We start from the raw sequence: 20,128 nt of genomic DNA, 5'->3' as shown, positions 1-20,128 counted from the left end.
CCCTTCCTTCATCAACCGTTTTTGTCACTTCCTCAAAAAACTCCACCAAATTTGTAAGGCACGACCTCCCTCTTACAAAACCATGCTGTCTGTCACTAATGAGATTGTTCCGTTCTAAATGCACATACATCCTGTCTCTAAGAATCCTCTCCAACAACTTCCCTACCACGGACGTCAAGCTCACCGGCCTATAATTTCCTGGGTTATCCCTGCTACCCTTCTTAAACAACGGGACCACATTCGCTATCCTCCAATCCTCAGGGACCTCACCCGTGTCCAAAGAAGCGACAAAGATTTCCGTCAGAGGCCCAGCAATTTCATCTCTCGTCTCCCTGAGCAGTCGAGGATAGATGCCATCAGGCCCTGGGGCTTTGTCAGTTTTAATGTTCCCTAAAAAACCTAACACTTCCTCTCTTGTAATGGAGATTTTCTCTAACGGGTCAACGCCTCCCTCCGAGACACTCCCGGTTAACACGCCCCTCTCCTTTGTGAATACCGATGCAAAGTATTCATTTAGGATCTCCCCTATTCCCTTGGGTTCTAAGCATAATTCCCCTCCTTTGTCCCTGAGAGGTCCGATTTTCTCCCTGACAACTCTTTTGTTCCTAACGTATGAATAGAATGCCTTAGGATTCTCCTTAATCCTGCCTGCCAAGAACATCTCGTGACCTCTTTTTGCCCTTCTAACTCCCCGTTTGAGTTCTTTCCTACTCTCTCTGTATTCCTCCAGAGCTTCATCTGTTTTCAGTTGCCTGGACTTAACGTACGCCTCCCTTTTCATTTTAATCAGATCCTCAATTTCCCTGGTTATCCACGGCTCTCGAATCCTACCTTTCCTATCTTTCCTTTTTACAGGCACATGCCTATCCTGCAGCCTTATCAATAGTTCCTTAAAAGACTCCCACATGCCAGACGCGGACTTACCCTCGAACATCCTCTCCCAATCAACATCCACCAATTACTGCCTAATCCGGCTATAGTTAGCCTTCCCCCAATTTAGCACCCTGCCCGTAGGACAGCACTCATCCTTGTCCATTACTATCCTAAAGTTAACAGAGTTGTGGTCACTATTTGCCACATGTTCCCCTACCGAAACTTTGACAACCTGACCGGGCTCATTTCCCAGAACTAGGTCCAGTATAGCCCCCTCTCTAGCCGGGCTATCTACATACTGTTCCAAAGAACCTTCCAGTACGCATTTTACAAATTCCTCCCCGTCCGGACCCTCAGCTCTAAGCACTTTCCAGTCTGTGTCAGGGAAATTAAAGTCCCCCACTACAACAACCCTATGTTTTCTGCACCTATCCAGAATCTCCTGACATATCCTTTCCTCCACTTCCCGTGGGCTGTTGGGTGGTCTGTAGTACACCCCCAGCATAGTGACTGCACCCTTCCTGTTTCTGAGTTCCACCCACAGCGACTCAGTACATGACCCCTCTAAGTTGTCTACCCTCTGCACCGCGGTAATATGCTCCTTAACTAATATCGCTACTCCCCCACCTTTTTTAGCCCCTCCTCTGTCTCGCCTAAAACACTTATACCCCGGAATATTCAGCTGCCAGTCCTGTCCTTCTTTTAACCAAGTTTCCGTCACCGCAACCACATCCAAATTCCGCATAAGCATTAAGGCCCTAAGTTCGTCTGTTTTACCCGTTACGCTCCTCGCATTAAAGCAGATGCACTCCAGACCTCCAGGCCCACTCAGGTCATCCTCCTCCAGAGTGCTCCTCTTCTTAGCTAGCCTTGCCCTGGCCCCCAGCTCAACCCCAGCCTCAGTATTTACTGACCTACTGTTTTGTTCCCCACCCCCCTGCCACACTAGTTTAAATCCTGCCGAAACACTCTAGCAAAACTCCCAGCCAGGATATTTGCTCCCTTCCAGTTAAGGTGTAACCCATCCTTTCTGTACAGTTGCCATCCTGACTTGAAGATTTCCCAGTTATCTATGAATTTAAAACCCTCCCTCTTGCACCAGTCCTTTAGCCATGCGTTCAACTGTAGAATCTCCCTGTTCCGAGCCTCACTTGCACTAGACACTGGGAGCAGTCCAGAGATTGCTACCCTGGAGGCTTTACTTTTTAGCCTAGCACCCGACTCCCTGAATTTCTCTCGTATGACCCCCCTGCTCTTCCTACCTACATCATTTTCACCAATGTGTATAATCACATCCGTTTGACTACCTTCCTTTTTAAATATGCTTCCTACCCTCTCGGAGACATCCAGTACCCCAGCACCAGGGAGGCAGACTACCATCCTGGATTCTCGTTCACTCCCACAGAACCGCCTGTCCGTGCCTCTAACCATTGCGTCCTCCACAACTATCGCTCTCCTAAACCCCTTCTTTCCCTTCCGGACCCCTGAGCCTGTCTCCGTGGAGGCGATCTGGTCCTCGTGGCTTACCCCTGGAGGGTCATCCCCCTCCACAGAATCCAAAACAATATACCTATTTTGGAGGAGGACAACCACAGGGGATCCCTCCACAGACTGCTCACTCTTTCCCTTCTCCCATCTGTTGCCCATCCCTTTCTTTTATGGGAGACTGCCACTGGGGTACTTTCTGGCACATCACCCGTCTGACTATTACCTCTCCTAACTGTGACCCACGTGTCTTCCTTCCGAGACCCTGGTGTCACTACCTGACTATAACTTTTATCTATTAATCTCTCATTTTCCCTAACTAAACTGAGTTCATCGAGCCTCAGCTCCAGCTCCCTTACACGATCCTTCAGGAGTTGCAGTTCCACACATCTGGCACAGATATGGACTTCCGGGAGGCAAGTTGTCTCCAGGAACTCTCACATCCCACACCGAATGCAGTATACTGGCCTCCCACTCATACCAGCCATGTCCTTTTTAGTTTTTGGGAGATAAAACAAAAAAAGGGGGTGTAACAGAAGAAAAGCAAACAAACTTCCTCGCCTTCGCCGAAGCCCTGTGAGCCAAAGCCCTTACAGCTCACACTCTGCTCCCTGCTCACTCCACTGCCCGCTCCAGACGCTGCCCGCTCAAAAGTGCGGCCTGCTTTTAAACCCTCCAAAAAACCTTCCCCAGGCTGCTCCTGGGTCTACTCCGTTTTGAAAAAACCTCCGATTTTTAAGCCAAATTTAACTGAAAAATAAATAAATAAAATGCAGACACAATCTTTCTTACACTCAGCCTGCTCCTGTGGAACTACTATGTCTTAATGTGGCTAAGTGTCATATTCTATTTTATATTGCTCCTGTGAAGCCTTTTGGAAAGTTTCATTATGTTAAAGGTGTTAGATAAGTTTAATTTGCTGTATTGGAATTCATTTACTCAGTTTTAAATGTCACTTCGTTGCCCTATAAGACTTTAAAGGCCTTCTGACTACTTCTGCTCTCTCATCTTCAAATTAAGTTCACTAGCACTAAAACTCAATCCAGTTATTTGTGTAGATTGGGAGACTCTTGTATAAGTATCTGGGGCACTGCACTCAATGGGCTGGATTTTCCAACTGTCCCCATGTCAAATATAATGGGGGCAACAGCACGCCACCTTCCCTACCAAGCACGACCCATTTGCCAAAAAAATGGTAACTGGGTGGGTGTCAAAATTGGCATCTTGCCAACCATTTTTAAAATAACAGTTAACAGAACAAGCAATTGAACTTGTTGACAAGCCAACTGACCCTAATATTATGCTGCCAATGCCTTAATACAGTTGGCGTGGGAAAGAATTTTTAACCCAGCTGGTTAATAGGCAGGAAGGAAGGAGATTATGTCCTTCAGGGATGCTCGCTGTTGATCAAGGATAACTCCCCACTCCCTCCCCCTCCCCACTGTGTCACACTCTGTGGCCACCAAAACCCAGCCCCAATCCAACTCACCACCCTTTCTTTTGTTCCTTGAACCCTCCCCCGTGCAATATGCTCAGCTTATTACTCCCCAGGATCCAGGTTGTCTCCATCCTGGGATCTACTTGCAGTCCTAGCAGCACCCACAATGGAATATGCTGGGACTGTTGGCAGCACAATGAGGGGCAGAGGTCCCACCTTAAGGCACCCAGGATGCATTACGACTGCAGGGCAGCCTTGTATAACATCAGTCATTGGAACTTAAGAGCAGAAGCAAGCCGTTCAGCCTCTCAAGCCTGCTCCACCATCCAAATGGCTGATCATCTACCTCAATGTCATTTTTCCATGCTAATCCCGTATTGCTTGATGGCATTAGTAACTAGATGTCGATTGGTTTCTGTCTTAAACATATTCATTGACTAAGCTGCCACAGCTCGAGGGAGAGAATTCCCAAGAATCATTAACCTCCAAGTGAAGAAATTCCTCCTCATCTCAGACCTAAATGGCTTGCCCCTGATTCTAAGACTGTGTTCTAGACCCCCCACCCCAACCTCATCAGTCCAATATTTCTTCCGGGTGGGGGGGTTTTTTCCGAGCCATCTGTGAAAGGGCTGGTTGCTACTGGAGGGAGTCAGAGAGGGTTATTGTAACAGCAGATTGACACATTTCTCATCTGCACACTTGTGTTTTCAGTAACGATCTTGATTGCACTCTGCTTCTCATTGGCACCTCCAGGTTCCTGAGTCTCCTGCCCTTTCTGTTCCTCCAATCACTGAAGGCTGCCCAGAATCTCCGATCTCGTCCTTGCCCGCCCCGCTGCAAGAAAGACCGGAGAATTTGTTATGGGTGCAGGCTCAATGGCTTCAGTGGAACCAGAGAATCCCAGTCACAAACGAGAATGGAGATTTTCAACATCTGTCTCAGAGATCAGGAGAGGGAGAACCTTTATTTCCTTCACTTACAGGACATAAGCATCGTTGGCTGGGCCAGCATTTATTGCCCGGGCCAGCATTTATTGCCCATCCCTAACTGCCATCCATTTCAGAGGGGATTTGAGAGTAAATCACGTTGCTGTGGGTCTGGAGTCACATGTAGGCCAGACCAAGTAAGGACAGCAGATTTCCTTCCCTGCAGGACATCAGTGAACCAGATGGTTTTTTACAACAATCAACATGGTCATTATTAGACTTTTAATTCCAGATATTTGTTGAATTCGACTTTCACCATCTGCTATGTGTGTGCGTGAGTTTCTTCCAGGTGTCCCAGTTTCCTCCCACAATCTAAAGATACGCAGGTTAGGTTGATTGGCCACCCAGATCTTGCCCTGGGTCACTGAATTACTAGCCCAGTGACAATACCACTACACCAATCGTCACTGTGATTGGAGGAGCTGGAGCAATAGCACAATAGAGACAGAATCTGTGATTGGAAGAGCAGCTCTTCACAGGTTTGGTCTCTTCCTCGCACAGGGGCACATTTTCTTTCATTGGCTGTCTTTGTGACTTAATCTTCACAGGCTTTTAAGGGGTTGTTGAGGACAAATTTGCCTGCCACCCTAGTGTATCTTCTACCCCGATTTGAGCCAGACAAATCAGTGTTGCTAGCGCGAGATAACAGAGTGTGTTTGGACCTTGCTGTGAATTATGGAGACTCATTAGTTCAGGATCGAAGCCCTCTGCTGTTGTGTTCAGAGCAGAGGAGATATCTCTACATAGACCACCTAAGGAGGCAGAACTGATTTAATTGGCAGCCTTACCAGCTAACTCCCAGACAGGGAATCAGTGAAAGGTTAAGCTGCTGGTTTCTTGTCAAGCCAAGAAACAAAAGAACAGAAGCACACAGTTAACAAGAGGATACCAGCAGGTTCACTGACAGAGAATGTGAAAGCTTGGTAGAATCCAAGAAGGGTTCCAGACCGAGCAAGTGGATCCTTTTTCAATTCAACATGTAACCAATTGGGACAAATGGAAAGGTGCTGAAGATCTTCCGACCCAAAAGGGAGAAAATGGTGCATGTAATTAATTTTACTTTTATACTTGGTAACAAAATGTGTTGAAAAACTATGAGATTTAAGATAGAACATAGAATCCCTCCAGTACAAACAAAGAACAAGAACAAAGAACAATACAGCACAGGAACAGGCCCTTTGGCCCTCCAAGCCCGTGCCGCTCTCTGGTCCAAACTAGACCATTCTTTTGTATCCCTCCATTCCCACTCCGTTCATATGGCTGTCTAGATAAGTCTTAAACGTTCCCAGTGTGTCCGCCTCCACCACCTTGCCTGGCAGCGCATTCCAGGCCCCCACCACCCTCTGTGTAAAATATGTCCTTCTGATATCTGTGTTAAACCTCCCCCCCTTCACCTTGAACGTATGACCCCTCGTGAACGTCACCACCGACCTGGGGAAAAGCTTCCCACCGTTCACCCTATCTATGCCTTTCATAATTTTATACACCTCTATTAAGTCTCCCCTCATCCTCCGTCTTTCCAGGGAGAACAACCCCAGTTTACCCAATCTCTCCTCATAACTAAGCCCCTCCATACCAGGCAACATCCTGGTAAACCTCCTCTGTACTCTCTCCAAAGCCTCCACGTCCTTCTGGTAGTGTGGCGACCAGAACTGGACGCAGTATTCCAAATGCGGCCGAACCAACGTTCTATACATCTGCAACATCAGACCCCAACTTTTATACTCTATGCCCCGTCCTATAAAGGCAAGCATGCCATATGCCTTCTTCACCACCTTCTCCACCTGTGACGTCACCTTCAAGGATCTGTGGACTTGCACACCAATGTCCCTCTGCGTATCTACACCCTTTATGGTTCTGCCATTTATCGTACAGCTCCTCCCTACATTATTTCAACCAAAATGCATCACTTCGCATTGGCAAGGAGGCCATTGAGCCTGCACCCATAACAATCCCACCCATGCCCTATCCCTGAAACCCCATGCATTTATCCTGCTAATCCCGCTAACACTAAGGGGTGATTTAGCACAGCCAATCAACCCAATCCGCACATCTTTAGACTGCAGGACGAAACTGGGATACCCGGAAGAAACCCCCACAGACAGACACAGACACGGGGAGAACATGCAAACTCCACACAGACAATGACCCAAGGCTGGAATTGAACCCAGGTCCCTGGCACTGTAAGGCAGCAGTGCTAACCAATGTGCCACCATGCCGCCCAGATATTCTGCTCATGTCATAGTTGCAAAAATCAACCAGTTCCATATTTACATGTGGCCTTTTTTCACTGAAATGTGTTGAATCAATTGGACCTTCAAAAGATGGGAGAATCACATGTGGATGCACATGTAATATTAGAGTATCCAGTTAATCCAATGGAAGGTTTTTTAATTGCTGTGGGCCAGATTATGACTGGCTACTGGTTATTGGAGTTAAACCAAAACAGAGTGTGAAATGGAATCTATTTATAGGAAAGTCTGAAAATCCCAGAAACTACCATCAGCATATCCCACATTTGTCATCTGTGTTGGGTGGTGGTTACAAAACATCCAAAGTATTTAACTCCTCAATGCTAACAACACTTAATTTGATCAGAAAAACTGCAAGAAATTTTTCAACACAGAATACTACAAAATATACTTAGCTCATAATATTTCACTTGCAGTTCCCAATGTTAGTAAAAATATTTTTTGATTATTGCTGAACCTGATGTAAACAAAAGTATCAATGCAAATTGCATACATTCCCTTAAAGGTGAGAAAATAGCTTAAATGTGAAAGGTAATTTAACAAGTCTCTTCAATCGAGAATAAATAAGCTTACAAAAATAATATTTTTCAAACAGTTATGGGAATAAGAAAAATGTATCCCATTAGTTAATAACACATAAGGTCCAAGATACTATATGAAATTCTGTACAATACTTCCATTGGACATTTCCCAGTGAGAAGAAACCTTGCGTCCAATTTCGACTGCATCAGCTTGACATCTATTTTGAGATGCAAATAAGAAATCTGACTCTGACCTTCAAGATCTTTCTTATGAAATATGTCTATTTGCATTTTTATGCAATGTCATTTTTATTTGATTCAATGTCACCACAGCTCCTAAAGAATTTTAATTTTGCTTCCATTAAATGAGCGCACAAGTAATATGCCCAATAAGCTCAACATTTCATTGTGCGGCTATCAACCTGAAGAACGCTTTGTTCGAAAATGACCATCCAGTGTCAAGTTTAAGTAAATCATACAGATGCAACATTTACCTATCAAGGTACTAAACAATTAATTAAATCCTGATTTATTTCTGTGCATAGGCTGAAAAATGAAGATTTTAACATATTATTCAATAAACTGCATCCATGGGTAAAGAAAAAGACACATTGATATTTGACATCCTCCTCCCCCACATCACACATACCTCACTGCAATTGCGTAAGTTTGATTGTACCAACTAGACATTTATTCTTTGCCATCCCAATCCTTCATGCACCTTGGGCTAGATTTCACTTAGGCGTTGGGCGCCTGACACAGGAGCTAGTTCTGGGTTTTAATCAAGCCCATTCTGATTTCCGAAGCTGTGGTCAACTAAAAGTCAGGAGTGCATTCGCTGTTTAATCAGAGGCCACACGTAATCCATCATGTCCATCCCAGTTGACGTGGTCTGCCTGCATTGCTGATTGAAAATGCAAGTCATCACAGGAACAGGATTGAATAGGCCCCAAAATGACCAACAATTGACTTCCCACTGGGAAGAAGTGGCCGAAAATCGCTTAGAGTCAGGATTGTGGCAACAAACTGGCACAGAAGCGCCAAATGGCTTACTTCATGGAATCCCAACAGTGCAGAGGGACCTTACCCAGGCCCTTCCCCCATCTTATCCCCATTATCCCACACATTTACCCTGCGAATCCATCTAACCTACACATCCTAGGACACTAAGTGGCAATTTAACATGGCCAATCTACCTAACCTGCACATCTTTGGACTGTGGGAGGAAACCGGAGGAAACCCGCGCAGACACAGGGAGAACGTGCAAACTCCACACAGTCACTCGAGGCCGGGATTCAACCCAGGTCTCTGGCACTGAGGCAGCAGAGCTTGCCACTGTGCCGCCATGCTTGCCCGCCTCCAATCCATCTTTGAACTAATTTACAAATTTCTGTCTGTTCTAATAGCCAAAGATAGAGTGACTATGCAAGTTAACATTTTTTGTGCCATGCAAACTGACACAAAGATAACAAAATGCTGACCTTGAAGAAATGATGCCTGTCGAACACAAAACAATTTAACAGGATCGAAGCTGGGTCCTGATTTACTATTAAAGTTGATCACCACATTTGATGCTTGAAATCTGATTTACATTTCATAATTATGTTTTACCTCAAAATTGCTGCAGAAAGTTATTAGGCTATAAAGGAAAGCAACATTTGATGAAAATCCACGTGAAAGTACTAAGCTAGGGTTTTAACAGAATAATTAGGCATATGCACTATAACTTAGAGTTCCATCAAGAGTATCTGATTTCCATCTGTTTTTCATGACTTTCTTACTATGATCATGCACTTGAGCCAACAGGTATCCTTTCAAAGACATTTACCAAGAGATAAATACTTAAATTAAACAGCTACAGAAAGGTCATTAGAAAGTCTGAGCGAGTTCAGAGAAGGTTTCCTATGGGCACATTCATAGCAAGAAGAAATTGAAGGTAAGAATAAGATGGTTAGGTCAAAGAGGAAAGCTGTCAGAAAAAGTGGTAGCGATTGTGATGGTAAAAATCACCAGATATTTTAAAGTTTATTCATTAGTGTCACAAATAGGCTTACATTAACACTGTAATGAAGTTACGGTGAAAATCACCTTGTCGCCACACACCGGCACCTGTTCGGATACACTGAGGGAGAATTTAGCATGGCCAATGCACCTAACTAGCATGTCTTTTAGACTGTGGAAGGAAACCAGAGCAGCTGGTGGAAATCCATCCAGACACAAGACAATGTGCAGACTCCGTATAGACAGTGACGCAAGCTGGGAATCCAGAGGCACAGGAATTTGGGAATCTGGATTCAAATCCCACCATAGCAGATGGTGAAATTTGAATTCAATAAAAAGTCTGGAATTCAAGTCTAATGATGGCCATGAAACCATTGATTTTTTTCATAAAAATCCATCTGGTTCACTAATGTCTTTTAAAGGAAGAAAATCTGCTATCCTTGCCTGGTCTGGCCTACATATGACTCCAGATTCACAGTAATGTGGTTGACTCTTAAAATACCCAGTGAAATGGCCGAGCAAGCAACTCTGCTCGAGGGAAATTAGGGATGGGCAATAAATGCTGGCCCAGCCAGCGACGCCCATATCCCATGAGCAAATAAAAATAATTAAGGTAATTAAACTAGACGGACTAGAATGTTCACATCCAAGGATGCCAAAGGAAGTTAGAGAAGAAACCGAAACAACTCAAAACTTTGTATAAAAAAATTTATCAGAGGCCCGCCTGGTGAATCTGCACGTTCTCCCCGTGTCTGTGTGGGTTTCCTCCAGGTGCTCCGGTTTCCCCCCACAGTCCGAAAGATGTGCTGGTTAGATGCATTGGCCATGCTAAATTCTCCCTCAGTGTACCCGAACAGGCGCCAGAGTGTGGCGACTCAGAGATTTTCACAGTAACTTCAGTGCAGTGTTAATGTAAGCCTACTTGTGACACTAATAAATAAACTTAAACTTGACAGTGTAACCCCTTTTCAAAATGAAACAGGGATAACGCAGAAAATGTTCGGTCTTCAGACTTCAATAACCTCACAGAACTCTGAAGAGATCATGGGCCATGATAAAGAAAATGCAACAAATGTGCACTGTGCAGGCTTCTGCTGCAAAAGGTCATTGACCTAAAACGTTATCTGGTTCTCTCTCCACACACAGATGCTGTCTAACCGGAGAATATTTTCAGCACTTTCTTTATCTTTCAGCATCTGCAGTATTTTGTTTTTCAACAGAAACCTTAATTTTGCATCTATTAGCCTGGAACACACAAGATGAGAATGCTGACCTGTGCATAATCTTAATCAGGCGGCAGCTGGACTAATGACTGTGGTTGTGACCTCGCCACTAATGAGTAACGAAGGAGGCACAGCATATAGCGTGTTACCAGTAGAAGATAAAGAATTATTGCCCTCTCTCCCATCCTCATAGTATAAATCTCTTCTGCTTATCTTTGCTCTTAGCTCTGAAGAAGGATCATCCAGACTCGAAACGTTGGTTCTATTCTCTCTCCACAGATGCTGTCAGACCCGCTGAGATTTTGCAGCATTTTGTTTTTTTTCCTGATTCCAAAATCCGCAGTATTTTGCTTTTTCCTTAGTGTACTTCAGCCCCACGCACGACCTTATTTGGCGAAGGTCTTTGGCCTTGTATAGGTCACATCGTTAAGGAAGCCATGTTTGAAACTGCTTTTAACTGTTACAGCAAAAGTTGTTTGGATCAGAGAGAAAACATGAGAGATTCCATCTGAAAGACCACCTGAAAAGCCATAGAACTAGCTGCAAAACAGCACAGCCAAGGTAAAACAGTTATACCTGGAAAGAGGGAGCTCTTCCCTCCCTCCACAAAACCTGTTCCAGCTTCAAGTTCACCTGAAAGCCAGCCTCCTGGCAATTCAATGACAAGAAACATTGCAACTTGCTGAAGATCCTCTGCTTCTACCCAACCCCGCTCCAGCTACATCACTAATTCGGTTCAGAACCTACAGGCCTGCTACAAAAGAGACCAAAATAATTTAAATTGCACAAGTACTTAAATTTTTCCTAGTCTGCTTCTATTCGAGTGTGTAATAGTAAGTGGGAGACAACACGTTAAACCTCTGGAGCAAGAGCGTGATAATAAATAATCTTCTTTATTTTTAAATTCACAACTGCTTGCTGCTGGAACTACTGGGACAAGAGTAAAGAACATACAATGACCTCACACATACAAAAACATTGATCGAGGGCAACAATGAACACAAATTCTGTGACAAAATAGTGATAGCGCTTTCACTGATCAGTAAGACCGTAATACTTTTGTACACATGGCCTTGCCCCTTAGTGACAAAGTATATACAGTCAGGAAGGATTGACCTTGGGAGTCCTCAAAATTCACTCAGGATCCCAGGAAGTCTTATGGACAAGGGAACCTCCTGTTGATCACCATCCTTCAACTTCTGAATCTGTACTCCTCCATGTTCAACACCACTTAGACCAAGCACTGACAACAACAATGGCACCAGAACAGACTTTGAATTGAGAGCATCATGTCCATCACCAGGTGTGGCTTGGTAGCACCAGTAATAATGGAACTGGCCAAGTCTTGAAAGAAAAATCTGCCAGGCTGTGTCTGCGGCAGGTGGTGAGTGAACCAGCAAGTAGGAAAGCCTACTTGACTTCAATCTTGCCAGCCTACTCATTGCAAATATATCTGTCCAAGTACTGTTAGGCATGGCCACCAAAGGTTGGAGACCAAGTGGTCTCTTCACATTGAGGACTCCTCCATCATGTTGCGTGGCATCAGCACTCTGCTAAATGGAAAAGATTCAGAACAGTCCCAACAGTTCAAAATTGGGCATCCATGACATTGCCGCTTCAGTGCCCTTCCCACCAAAATAAGGTCAGCAGTGGAGATGTTTGGCTGATGATTGCACAGTCCAATACCATTCACATCTTATAAACATAATCCGTGTCCATACACAGAAAGATCTGGACAACATTCAGGCTTGGGCTAATAAGTCCACACCAAATAACATCCACACCACTGAAGTGGCAAAATCTGACCACCACCCTTTGATGTTCAGTGACATTATCATCACTGAATTCTTTACCATCAACATCCTGGGACTCGGTATTTATCAGAAATGTAACTAGACTAGCCATATGATAATGTGGCTACTAGAGTAATCATAAACTTGGAATTCTGGAGTGAATAACTCAACTCCTGACTCCCCAAAACCTGTCACCCATCTACCTACAAGGCACAAGTCATGAGTGTGATGAAATGCAATCCAATTGCTTGGATGAGTGCAAATCCAACAACACTTAACAAGTCAGACACCATCCAAGACAAAGCATCCTGCTCAAGTAGCGCTCTATCCACCACCTTCAACATTCACTCCCTCCATTACCTTTGTAGAAACGCACCAAGGTTCATTAACAGCATCTTCCAAAATTATAATCTCTGCCACCCAAGAAGAACATAGATAGATATATGGGAACACTCTCACCCGCAAGTTTCCCTCCAAGTCTCACAGCACCATGACTTGGAACTATTTCATCATTCCTTCATGTCACTGGATCAAAATCAGGGACCGACCTCCCAAACAGCACCATGGGTATACCTACACTCAGTGAGCTGCAGCAGTTCAACGTGGTGGCTCTCTATGAACTTCTCAAGGGCAATTAGGGATGGGCAATAAATGCTAGCTTTGCCCACTACACCTGCATCCCATGAACGAATACGAAAAATATACACTCTTGATGTCTTTCATGTCACCTCTTCAATAGGACAACCAAAACTGAACATGATCCTTTAATTATGAACTAAAACCGTATTTGTCATCTCATCCTGGCAGATTCTTTCAACTCAGCTCCCTCTGCATTCCTGATACTTTCAGCATTCAATTAAAAAAAAACAATTAAAATCAAATCTGTCAACAAAAAAATTAAATGAATTTAAAGTACAATAAAATTCACTTTAAATTTCAGTCCATTACTGAAACCAAAATAACAGCTTTGCTAATCTGGAATGACTATACTTCTTAAATACTTGCACGCAAAGATTCTGCCTTTACTCCCTATCAGTTCCATCTTCCCCACTATGCTCTGCCCTCAGGGTGCCATCTAAACCAGTGGAGTATTCAACTATTCATGCCATTTATCCTTTGTTTGACATCAATCAGCAGTTTAATTCCCACTCTCACAGTGGGAGAGAGGTCTTCAGCTGTTCAGTAGAAGGTCATAAGTTAAAGGAATGTTACTAGGTTAGAGTACATCAAAGCTTTCTTTGTAATCAAGATTTTTTTAAAAAATCATGCATCTTAATCCAAGTTGTTGAAGTTAACGCAAAAATTGGCACCGGGGGCGGGCTGTGACGTTGGAGAATTTGCACTTGCTGATCCGATAATGAAAAATCAATAGCTCGAACGCAATGAATTTCGAATTTCATGAATGTGAGGTAATCAATTGGCAGGAAGGCTCTTCATTCAGACACTTGTCACAAAGCACATCAACATTTGGTTTCAACAGTCCAAACCATTGCTAAACAGTCCCCAAATAGACTGCGTGCCCTAACCTAAAATTTGAATTGGCCATCATATAAAAAAGACCATCATATGTCCAACTTTTCACCATGCCACCAATCTTCGAACCAGAAGACATGACAACTTGGATGAATAATGAAACTAAAACAAGCCGATAATTATTATAAAACAGATGATCTTTGCCTTAGAGTTATATCCATGTGTAAGGGTACTTCCTGCAAGTTTTATAAAGCTGTAATAAGGCAGATTTAATGTCCTGGTCACAAAAAAAAAACTAGCATCGTATCTGATCAAAAAGTGAGAAACATTAATTATTTATATTTTCAACTAAGTGGTAAATCTGACCACATCCCTTCAGATCTTGATGAAAACATTTTAAGATAAAACTTGAACACCAACCAATTGTTAATTTATTTGAAATTGTTTTCACTTGTTGGAACCAGAACGTCTCAACCCTTCCATTGTGACTGTGAATGTCTCAGTGTTCAGATGCTTCAAGTGAATTCCAACACCACATGCACATTTTAATTACTCACATCAAGGAGCATTATGAATTCCAGAGAAACTATTGAATTCTCAGAAATAAAAAGTACAATTTACCACTTTAGTTATTGCTGCCTTTTTACACTACTACATTCATAAAATATACCTCACTCAGTTTACTCCCCTCTTTTACCAATCGCTTACAAATAGACCACAGCCCTATTTGCGTCAATGCTTCTTTTAAGGCGAGTTGAAAATTCTTGGGAAGTTTCTGAAAATGTGCCAATTCATAAATTACCCTATCTCATTCCATTTCTCAGTAATAGGCGCAGCCAAATGCTCAATACCCCAAACTTAACCAGTGAGTATCAGTTGGAGATAGGTGATGGTAATTCAGTGGAGGTTTTCTATACTTCACTCTGAAGAAGATTGTCAGAAAAGAAATGGGTGCAGAGATGCAAAGATCAGGAGGGAATTCCAGAAAGTGGGCACTGGAAAGCTAGATGTGTTTTCAGCTCCTGAAATGAGAAAGAGCGGGAAGGGACTCAAATCTTCACAATGTTGCGCAATTCCTTTGGACAGCCTAAACCCAAGATCATAGCCTGGTGCCCAGTAAAACTCATCGAATCCCAATTGTGCAGGAGGCCATTCAGCCCATCGAGGCTGCAGTGACCACATCCCAACCAGGCCCTATCCCCCAAACCCCATGTATTTACCCTACTAGTCCCCTTTACACTATGGGGCAATTTACCTTGGCCAATCAACTTAACTACACATCTTTGGGCTGTGGGAGGAAACCCACGCAGACACGGAGAACGTGCAAACTCCACAGACAGTCACCCGAGGCCGGAATTGAACCCGGGTCCCTGGTGCTGTGAGGCAGCAATGCACACAGTGCCACTGTGCCGCCCATGAACTGATGACTAGGAATGAAGACCAGTCTCCAGGCCAGGCTCCCACAGGGTTCAAGGTTCTTCCATTATTTGAGAAGAGAAAAGAGTGAAATAAAAAGCTAGAAATACCCTAGCACAATCCTTTCTGCCTACCGAAAGGTCTTAACCTTCCTGAAGATTCCATTAGGTCTGCTAACCTTCTCCCCAATCTTGTGCAATGGGAGCTCCCAGAGCATGCCTCAAGTTGAAAATGATCATCTTTCTCTGACCTGGAGAGTCTTCTTAAACCTACTTCTCAACAGCTTTTAGTTAACCCACTCTTTCTGGATTGGCATCAATCTTTCCATACACCCAAGTGCAATTTTTAAAACCTGATATAGGTACTACACACACAAAAGCACACACACACACACACACAAAAACACACACACACACAAAAACACACACACACACAAAAACACACACACACACAAAAACACACACACACACAAAAACACACACAAAAACACACACAAAAACACACACAAAAACACACACAAAAACACACACAAAAACACACACAAAAACACACACAAAAACACACACAAAAACACACACACACACAAAAGCACACACACACACAAAAGCACACACACACACAAAAGCACACACACACACAAAAGCACACACACACACAAAAGCACACACACACACAAAAGCACACACACACACAAAAGCACACACACACACACACAAAAGCACACACACACACAAAAGCACACACACACACAAAAGCACACACACACACAAAAGCACACACACACACAAAAACACACACACACACAAAAACACACACACACACAAAAGCACACACACACACAAAAGCACACACACACACAAAAGCACACACACACACAAAAGCACACACACACACAAAAGCACACACACACACAAAAACACACACACACACAAAAACACACCCCTCCATCTCAGGTAGCAGCCTCTGCCTGGGGAAACAGCCTTGGAGCCTCCCTCAATACAAAGTTCCCATCTCAGTATCCCATCCACAGACCATGAAGGACGAGAATCTTAACTAACATGATCACAAGTATGCAGAACCATTTTTCTTCCTTCCCCTTCTCCCTCCTGGGTTCCACAAACCTAACTCGAGCTTCAAATCCAAACAAGATGGCACAAAACCTTGATCCCCATTATGACCCGCACAGGAGCAATTTTGGCCTAAAAAATAAATTCATACTCCAGCACAGTGGTTCCCAACTGGTGTGCCGCAGCACACACTAATGTGCCATCAAGACCCCATAAATGTGCCACAAAATAAGATTGAAAATGATTAAAAATTAATGTAAATAAACTAGAACGAACCTTCATCATCAGCTCCGAGTCCTGATGAAACTTGGGCAGTTGGGTTTTTTTACATTGCAAAGGCGCATGTGCATGGGCCTGACCAATGTAAAATATCTGAACTGCGTATGTGTGGCCCTCTCCCAGCTGGCACACACATGGTTTAGATTACAAATGTTAAAAAGGGTACATTCCTGTGACACTGGAGCAAGAACGGGTGCCACACTAAGGTTATCAGTAAGGTGCTGCTCAGAGCATTTCCTTCAATAATGAACTTTCACATTGAGAAATGCAGATGGAAAAAAGCAGAAAACAATTGAAAAATCATTCATGGGAAATGCTTTAAAACTGGGTTCATGTTCAATAAAAAAAATTATTTGAAAGCAACTGGTGATAAGGCTTCCATTGTAAATTTCTTAAACTAATGAAAATGGTATTAAATGGCTTGTCATGTTTTTAGGAGGTTCTGGAGATAAAAGGCTTTTGCTTGAGGGCAGTTCAGTTGGAGAAAATAGGAGGTGTGCCTCAAAATGTTTTTACAGAATTAAGGTGTGTAACTGATAAAAGGTTTGGAACCAGGTTGTTCTCTGGTATGTACCTCCAGCAAGGGCAGGCCCTATTCTGCCCATTTCAGGAAACTTTGGAAATGAATCCTTCATAGGCTCAATGCTAAGGAAAAATAAATCGCTTTCATGTTTTAAGGAGGGAACATAAATTTCGGGAATTATTCTCCTCAATAAACTAAAATGGCAGAGTTTCTCTGAAGACTCTGACTAATTGTGAGGTTCATGATGCTCCCAGGTTTCATCTCTTCGCTTTGTGCCAACTTGACTGACTTCTGCCAAAATCATGACACATGTCGTACAATTACCGCAGGCAAAATAAGAGGGTTTTCAAGTGTTAGAATTGGTGATGTTTGACTGATGGTCTCCACATTGAGCAGCCTGCAAATACCCATCACAAAGACTGACACATGAACAAAAGCCACTTGGGTACATAGCGGAGGGCAGACTGGCTCTCTGTGACATTGTACCTCAGCACGCAGAGGCAAAGATTAAAGGAAGTTAAATTGGTGAACAAAAGGTCACAAGCTGATTGTAACACAGTAGCAACACTGCAGTTTCTAATGACTGGGGAACTGCAAAGTCAAGGTCGCAGCACGGGCCTGTGGAATAGAAATGCTTTTTTGAAAAAGAAAATCTCGTATATTTCCTGGAAAATAGTTATAAGGGTTCCACTTGCTGTTTAGAGAGCCGGTCTTTTTTCTTAGCAGCAGAACTGTCCGTAACAGTTGGATCAGATATGGCAAACATGGGCAATAGTTTACCAAAAAAGAGCTATTAAAAAGATTGTACATGAGATATTTTTGCTATGATCCTAGAATAGATTTAATAGGCTTCAAATTTAATGTTGCAATAGTAATGACTTAATATAGTATCAGTGAAGTTACAGGAAGCTGTAAGCGTGGTTTACTGTAACAGGCTATTCTTATTTCTGTATAAGTGCAACCATTATTTCATGTAGATATTACTGCTAGTTTGCTCTTCTGTGATGGGAGATAAGCTGGCTTTTAACAGGCTTTTTTTAAAATAGAGTACACTGTAGTCTCTTTTAGAACAGATGCTCTGATAACAGATGTGTGTGTGGGGGGAGGATTTTCTCATCTGCCCGCTACGGGAATCATAGTGGACAGGGGGCTGACCATGCAAAGGTCCGTTGACCTCGGACTGGATTTTCCAGATTTGGGGCGAGCACGCCTGGAAAATCCCACTCTTGATCTTGCATAGAACTCTTCAAAAGCAAAACTGATTTGTATTTACCCTGACTGATTTCTCAACCCACTGAATTTTAATGAAATAGTCAAACCAACCGACTAAAACATATTGATACCAAAGAGAATATCGGCAAAGTTTACATTTCAGTCATTCCAAAGGAACAATATATGGCCATATAAGAAAAATAGATTTTAAGTTAAAATTTTATTAAGAATACGTGCAATGGATTACAAGAAAGTTGGAAAATGACACTGAATATTGTTTTTTTATTGATTTAGACCAAGTCTAAATACAGGCAATATCCTTGAGCAGTGGACAGAAGGAAATAAATACTTATTCTCCTGAGCAGACAAGTAATCTTTAATCCTGACTCTCTTGCCAAATTGTTACAAAAATCTTAAGGTCTTCCTGGGCCATCTCTTACGAAGGCAGGCATTGCTGATCCATTATGGCATGACAAATGTAACTGCGAACAAGACAGCCAGAAACGAGATATTTCCTCCAAAAACAACAGATGCCAACTTGTTTAGCATTTAAGATGTAACTAATCGTCCTGAATTCTTGTTCCATTTCCTACCTCAGAACTACCTTGGCTATCGCGTTTCACAATGCAGTCACAAAAATAGGACAAGACCTGAACCGCACATCCTGCACTTTCAGCAGAAGCTAAACAACAGTCAGCTAAATTGTACCTTGACACATTAAACCATCTTGGGAATGGACAACTTTTAACCATTTCATTATGTCTAGCTTGTCCTCCATCTAAGTAAAAAGAAACCAAAAACCAGAATCATCAGATTAAAATCAACCCTAATCCGATGCACATAATCAAGTATCTTATAGTTCTGAGTGTGTGCATGATGGGGACAAGACATTTTACAGAAGAGCTCACTGGTAATGACAAGTCTGCGAGTGATAATTGATAGAGGCAAATATACATGAGCCAACTGAATAAATGAAAGAGGTTGAAAAGTCATTTCCTTAAGTTCTCCCTCTATCAAAACTGACGATCAAAATCTGGCCATGCTGTATTTCAAATAACTTTACAGTCATGCCAGCTATTAAATGCTGGTCTTTTTAGCTTATATTTTTCATTACATTATTCCAGAATTCAGTGAAATTATTGTCCATTGGTTCAGTGAAGCACAAGAATGCAATAACGTTTTCAAGCATACTGTGCTATAGTCAGACTGTTAACTGTCAAGGCTTGAATTAAATTCTGTAGCATTCATTTCATTCATCCTCCCAGTATCCATATCATGAAGGAGAATCGTAAGTGCATAATATGTTCCTACCAGACACTCGTCGAGTAAATCTGTTTAATACGGGAGCTGCAAAACAAAAAGGAAGAATGCAGTATTTTAGTCAATACTTAGGAAATTTCACTGAGACCATTGACAAAAGCATACTGGCTTTAATTAAAAAACCTTTGAGAATAGTTATATTTTTAAAAATCCAATATAAATGTCAACGTTGCAAAGATTTACATATATTTCACAAACTTTTTTTTTCTGAAAGCTGAAAATAGAGAAAATACATCAAATAAATGCAGTGTAATCAACATGAAACT

At 42.7% G+C, this 20,128-nt stretch overlaps 1 protein-coding gene across 2 annotated transcripts in view; it reads right to left on the bottom strand.

Annotated features, from left to right (window-relative positions):
• The window catches only part of LOC144507571 (cAMP-dependent protein kinase type II-beta regulatory subunit-like), a 99,723-nt gene that overhangs the window by 50,609 nt on the left and 28,986 nt on the right, over positions 1-20,128 (bottom strand). For both annotated transcript variants that reach the window (XM_078234719.1, XM_078234718.1), the window contains exon 2: positions 19,854-19,889. In XM_078234719.1, coding sequence (XP_078090845.1) covers positions 19,854-19,889 — 36 coding nt within the window. The remainder of the gene's footprint in view (positions 1-19,853; positions 19,890-20,128) is intronic.

This window comes from Mustelus asterias, chromosome 19 (genome assembly GCF_964213995.1).
Source record: "Mustelus asterias chromosome 19, sMusAst1.hap1.1, whole genome shotgun sequence".
Lineage (NCBI taxonomy): Eukaryota > Metazoa > Chordata > Chondrichthyes > Carcharhiniformes > Triakidae > Mustelus > Mustelus asterias.
Note: the sequence above shows the minus strand (reverse complement) of the source record. Positions and strands in the feature narration are given on the sequence as shown.